Source organism: Clupea harengus, chromosome 22 (genome assembly GCF_900700415.2).
Source record: "Clupea harengus chromosome 22, Ch_v2.0.2, whole genome shotgun sequence".
NCBI lineage: Eukaryota > Metazoa > Chordata > Actinopteri > Clupeiformes > Clupeidae > Clupea > Clupea harengus.
This window is the reverse complement of record NC_045173.1, coordinates 14,162,236-14,167,798: the sequence shown is the minus strand read 5'-3', so window position 1 is coordinate 14,167,798 and position 5,563 is coordinate 14,162,236. Positions and strand designations below refer to the sequence as shown.

At 41.4% G+C, this 5,563-nt stretch overlaps 1 protein-coding gene across 1 annotated transcript; it reads left to right on the top strand.

Moving 5' to 3' along the window:
* The first annotated feature begins 324 nt into the window (after window positions 1–324).
* LOC116218458 lies at window positions 325–2,727 on the top strand. The gene is made up of 4 exons (XM_031560270.2): window positions 325–639; window positions 915–1,008; window positions 1,183–1,256; window positions 1,373–2,727. Exons 1-4 carry the CDS (start codon window positions 333–335, stop codon window positions 2,413–2,415), a joined length of 1,518 nt encoding a protein of 505 aa, XP_031416130.1. The 5' UTR covers window positions 325–332; the 3' UTR covers window positions 2,416–2,727.
* The last annotated feature ends 2,836 nt before the right edge of the window (window positions 2,728–5,563 follow it).

Below are 5,563 nucleotides of genomic sequence, written 5' to 3'. Positions count from 1 at the left end.
GTAATTAAGACAGGGACAATCTCACTACACAAACACACACTTTCTGTTGCACTGTCAGCTTGGACACTACCCACCACACTATCTTCCCAGAACACTGAAAAGAATGCTCTCCGCTCAAGACTACTCTACTCTACTCTACTCTACTCTACGTTACTCTACTCTACTCTACTCTACTCTACTCTACTCTACGTTACACTACTCTACTTTATGCTACTCTACACTACTCTGCTCTACTGAGCTCTACTCTACTCTATGCTACTCTACGCTACTCTAATCTACCCTACTCTACGTTACTCTACTCTATGCTACTCTTGTTTACTATAGACCCTTTTATGACCTACGTCATAAAAGGTATGTGCACGCATTCTGGAGGCAAAAAAGCAGTAATTTCAGCTAGTGTTAGTGACAGTGCAAGTGGATTTTGGATCAATAGTTTAAAAAAAATGCCATCTTGTTGTGTGGTGGGATGCCAAAACAGATCAACTAAAATAAAAGGTCTCAATTTCTACCGCATTCCATCGGGGAAAAGACCGTTTAATGCAAACAGGCGAAGATTGTGGCTTCAAGCTATAAAACGGGTGGACTGGACTGAAGACATCATTAAAAATGCACGCATATGTGGGGCGCATTTTATATCCGGTAAGTGAATTTGTTTATGTTAGCTAACTTGAAATTGTGTTACTTAAGTCTGATATAACTTAGTTGGCCAAAACTGCTCCCTAGATAGCTAATGTTATCCATATCTAACTTGTATTAGCCTTGCAACTTTAGATTAACTTACCGTTAACGTTAGCAAACCGTTAACGTAAGCTAGTTCATCGCTACAGTTCATAGTACATTCATCTGTTCATTGCATACAATGATACAATGCATACAATGATCGTGGGTTGAATCCGTGTGTAATTTACTCTTAGGAGAAGCCTCAATGAACTACGAAAGCCCCGACTTTGTCCCTTCGGTGTTTGAGTACTCTAAATCAAGCCAGAGACCCGAAGCTAAATTGGAGAGGTAAGGCGTGTTTGCACTTGATACGTTAGCAGCCAACAATGCCTGCAACCTAGAGCAGGTGATGTTACCTTATGGCATCATAGCTAGCTAGCCAAGGTAACATCACCTGCTCTAGATTGCAAGCTTTGAGAGAAATGGCAGTCAGTGTCTATCATGTGCAATCTAATCTTACAGATTTCAAAGGAATAAACAGCGATCTGAAAGATCTGTTAAATCACCTTCCCCATTGACTACAGATCCTTGCCCTGGTGAGAACACCCTTTTCAATCCAATCAAACATGTAAAATGTGCTACTCATTATTTGTGTTTTGCATGTGTTGTCAGTACAACTTATAATTCCTGTCTTCACATTAATGTCTTACAGTTGAAGATGAGCCCGTGGCCCCAGTGGAAGAGGATGCCATGGTCCCAAAGAAAGATTACGACAATCTGAGGCACATGTATGACTGCATTAATGTTGAATATGTGAACCTCCGCCAAGAGTTTGGGGAAATCCAAAATGAAAACAAGAAGCTGAAAGAAGAGCTTCAGAACAACAAATATTCTTACCTCTCAGTCAGAAATAACACTGTCCAGTTTCTTTTTCTCACAGGAATAACCACTATAATCTTTGACTGGTTATTGAAAAAACTAAAAGGTAATGTAGAAAAGTTAACTGAAATACTTACCCTGGGAGATCACCTACTGATTGTGCTTATGAAACTTAGATTGGGTCTCACTAACACTGACATAGCATTTAGGTTTAAAGTATCAAACAGCACAATATCATGCATTTTGAGAACCTGGTTACCTTCTATGGCTAAAGTGTTGAAACCACTTATTAAGTGGCCAAGTAAGACTGCTGTTTTGAAGAACATGCCCAAAAGTTTCAAAAAACATTTCAAAAGATGCAGGTGCATTCTGGACTGCACCGAGATTTTTATTGACAGACCTAGTAACTTGACTGCCCGGGCCCAGACATGGTCTACATATAAACATCACAATACAGTTAAGTATTTAGTTGGCATTACACCTGCCGGGGCTATATCTTTTCTATCCCCAGGTTGGGGTGGCCGGGTGTCAGACAAGCAGATTACCAAGCAATCGGGATTTTTAGATCTTTTGGAGCCTAGAGATGACATTTTAGCTGATAGGGGCTTTTTAATTAGAGAAGAGCTTGCCGCGTATGGTGCCACCCTGCGGATTCCAAATTTCACCAAAGGAAAAAGACAACTACCAGCTAATGAGGTTGACACATCAAGACAACTTTCACGTGTAAGAATTCACATAGAAAGAGTTATTGGCCGGTGGAAGAATTTTAAAATCTTACAATCGGTCATTCCAGTGTCACAAGTTGACCTCCTAGATGACATGGTGAATGTGTGTGGTGCCCTCACAAATCTCTGCAAGTCCGTTGTTCCCAGATGATATAAAGTGTACTGTGTTTGCTGATCTGTAAATATTTAAATGTAATCCACAAATGATGTTCAGACAAATAAATGACTTATGTACTGTACAGTCTTTATTAAATGATATTAGAATATTTGAACTTTGTTGACTCGTGCTTTTTACCTCTTGCACTGCTTGCAGAGCCAATTTGGGAGCTTTCTTTTTATTTGCACACAGCTGTAGTGGAAGTGGCTGTCACATTGGACACAGTGAATCATTTTACCATAGTCTGGCTTTTCACACTGTATGCAGACTTTCGATGTTTCCAAGTCAGGATCGTGGTTTCGTGTCAGTAGTTCAGGCAACACATTTGAGACAAAGAAAATTTTAGCTTTTGGCAAGGCCTCTCGCAACAACTCTTCATCTCTGAATACACGTTGCACAATGACCTCATGCTTCGTCCACACCACAAAATCGCAGTAATTGACATCACATACAAACATGTGGAGTTGTGCTTGATAGTAGTACTGGTGTGAGTGCTTTAGTTTGAACGATTCACCCAGGCAGAACTGCTTGTCTTCAGTGCATCCCTGAAGGCCATCACGGTATTTGTAGGGACACTTTATTTCAAGTGCCCCTTTCCCACAGCAAGTGCATGTTACTATTCCGTCTGGTGATGACCCCAAGTGTGGCTCGTTAGGCCGTAGCACGAGGCCACAGTGTCTAACCTGGAGGTCTTGATGGTTTTTGGTAATTTCATTAGCGTAGTACTGTCTTGCAGTGTCCTCCATCTCTTTACCCCAGAGTACAGCTGGGACATTTAACTCTTTTTTATCATAGTGCATGATCTTCATCAGGCTCGCCTTGCTAGTTTTGTCAGTACTTCTGCACACACGGTGGAATGTGGAGCTTGTGATTCTGCCAGCTCTGTGTGTGTGCCAGTCCTTCGACTGAGACTGCTGCTGAGTTATCGTTTCAAGCTTCTCACATTGATCAGGTCGCAGTTTTGTTCTTAATCTATGAAATAGGTCTTCACTCCTCGCCTGGATTTCTTGGGGTGGGAGCTCCCTGAGTGTGGGGTCATAGAGAGCTGTCAGCAGCTCCGGTAAATCAGGTCTGTCGTCGGTGTCATTGTCAGATGATGCTGTATCTGTGTCGCTATTGTCCATGCTCGTCAGAACAGCAGCATCCGGGACTACAACGCAGAGTTCCTTCAAGTCATCATCTGTAAGCTCTGATGAAATAAAAACAGTAAAAAGAAGCACCACTTCAAAAAACTCCTATATAAATTGAACAGGTCAGAGTTTTTGTCCTAACTGGCCTGAATGCAGGAAACACAAAACCTAAGTCCACTCTTTTAACATAGGCTATTAACATAGCAAATATATTACTACATGCCTCTGGCTCTGACGCTGCACTTCCTGACTTTCATGAATTCTTTTTGATCTGCCTGAAGCTGCCTGTCTAGCCTTTTTGGTTTTTGAAAGCAGATTTCTTTCATTGGAGCTGGCTGGACCTCCCTCCTGGACATGTCTTTCCACAGGCATGCTCCTGATGTACAAGCTGCCTTCTCTGTCCTCCCCATCCTAACATAAAGCTCAATCTTGAACAGCACTGCTGCTGCATGGCTGCAACATGACCCTAGCCTGCAATGTCAGATAAAAAAATTATATAAGACAAAAACGAGTCTAACTAAATGCATAAGTTGCTATCATAACAAAAATAAGTTGTATTGTAATTTTAATAAGAGTTACAAGTTACAAGTCTTCTATGTTCAGATGCCAAATTGCTTTGAACATATTTGGAACCTCAAGAATAGATTTGGTTTTGGACGTACAGCGGAGACTTAAAAGTGTAAATATTAGCAAGGGGAGGGGCCTTCTCACCCCTCATTCGCTAACATTACAGTTGTGTTTCCTGGTTGCTATGGTTATGTACTTGCTAGGCTAGCTAGCTAAGACAGCTGGACAGCCCTGTCAAAACAAACACTTAAACCTTGACACTGAACTGTGAACCGCTGAACGTTTATGATTAGGTCGACTTACCCTGCCATGCATGTGCAATTTGCCGTCAAGATGAAGTTGGTGGGTTTGTTGACAATAACCCATGGCTTATACATTACCGCCTTTGTTCCTTGTCGTTGGCTTGGTAGCACTTCAGATTTTAGGACGCAGAAATCATCATTAAGGTCGCAGTATTTTAAATCCTGGACATGCCCGCAGACAACGTAGTTATAGGCATCGAGTGACTTGAACGCTCGTAATTTATCCTTTGTGTAAACACTGGGTTTTTCAATTAAATATGTATAAATATCTGGCCACTCGATAGCTGGCCATTTTGATGGGTCAACTATCCAATCCTTGATTGAATATGGATCGGGAAGTTGGATTCCATCGCTTAATGTCAGTTTATTTACGTAACTTTCGAGATCTTTATGATTAAGCGAACGCAGGTATGAACTTACTTCAGCCATTTCTTTTGCCCCCTGAATGCGTGCGCACACTACATCGCGTGAGCATTGTTTACCAACGGCGAAAGGGTCTATACTCTGCTCTAGTCTACTCTACTCTACTTTATGCTACTCTACGCTACTCTACTCTATTTACTCTACTCTGATCTACTGTTCTCTAATCTACTCTACTCTACGCTACTCTATTCTACTCTACACTATACCCTACCCTCTACCCTACTCTATGCTACGCTACTCTACTCAATGCTACTCTACTCTGATCTACTGTTCTCTAATCTACTCTACTCTACGCTACTCTATTCTACTCTACACTATACCCTACCCTCTACCCTACTCTATGCTACGCTACTCTACTCAATGCTACTCTACTCAATGCTACTCTACTCTACTCTATGCTACTCTACTCATAGTGACACTCATCCAAGTCTTTCTGCCCCAATGCAAGGCTGAGGCTGACTGCAGAATTATATAATTTGTCATTTATAACATTGCTATAAGTCGTGAATAAGCATTAAAATACATTAGAGCTCAACAGACATTAGGTAAAGACCGTAAAAGTAACCTGACACAAAACAGTAAAAGTGTGATGTTTTCTTCAGTAGCAGAGTGGACCTTAAGTCCAAACCAGAAACATGTGTGTGTGTTATTAAAAACATCACCCTCAGGCCTCAGTAAAAATCCACAGGCACTCAGCATGGGTGTTCAAATACACACACA

Coding starts and splice junctions, on each gene's coding strand:
- LOC116218458 (XM_031560270.2), top strand. CDS start 333: ATGACCTACGTCATAAAAGGTATGTGCACGCATTCTGGAGGCAAAAAA. Junction 640..914: donor TGGGGCGCATTTTATATCCG/GTAAGTGAATTT, acceptor ATTTACTCTTAG/GAGAAGCCTCAATGAACTAC. Junction 1,257..1,372: donor GACTACAGATCCTTGCCCTG/GTGAGAACACCC, acceptor AATGTCTTACAG/TTGAAGATGAGCCCGTGGCC.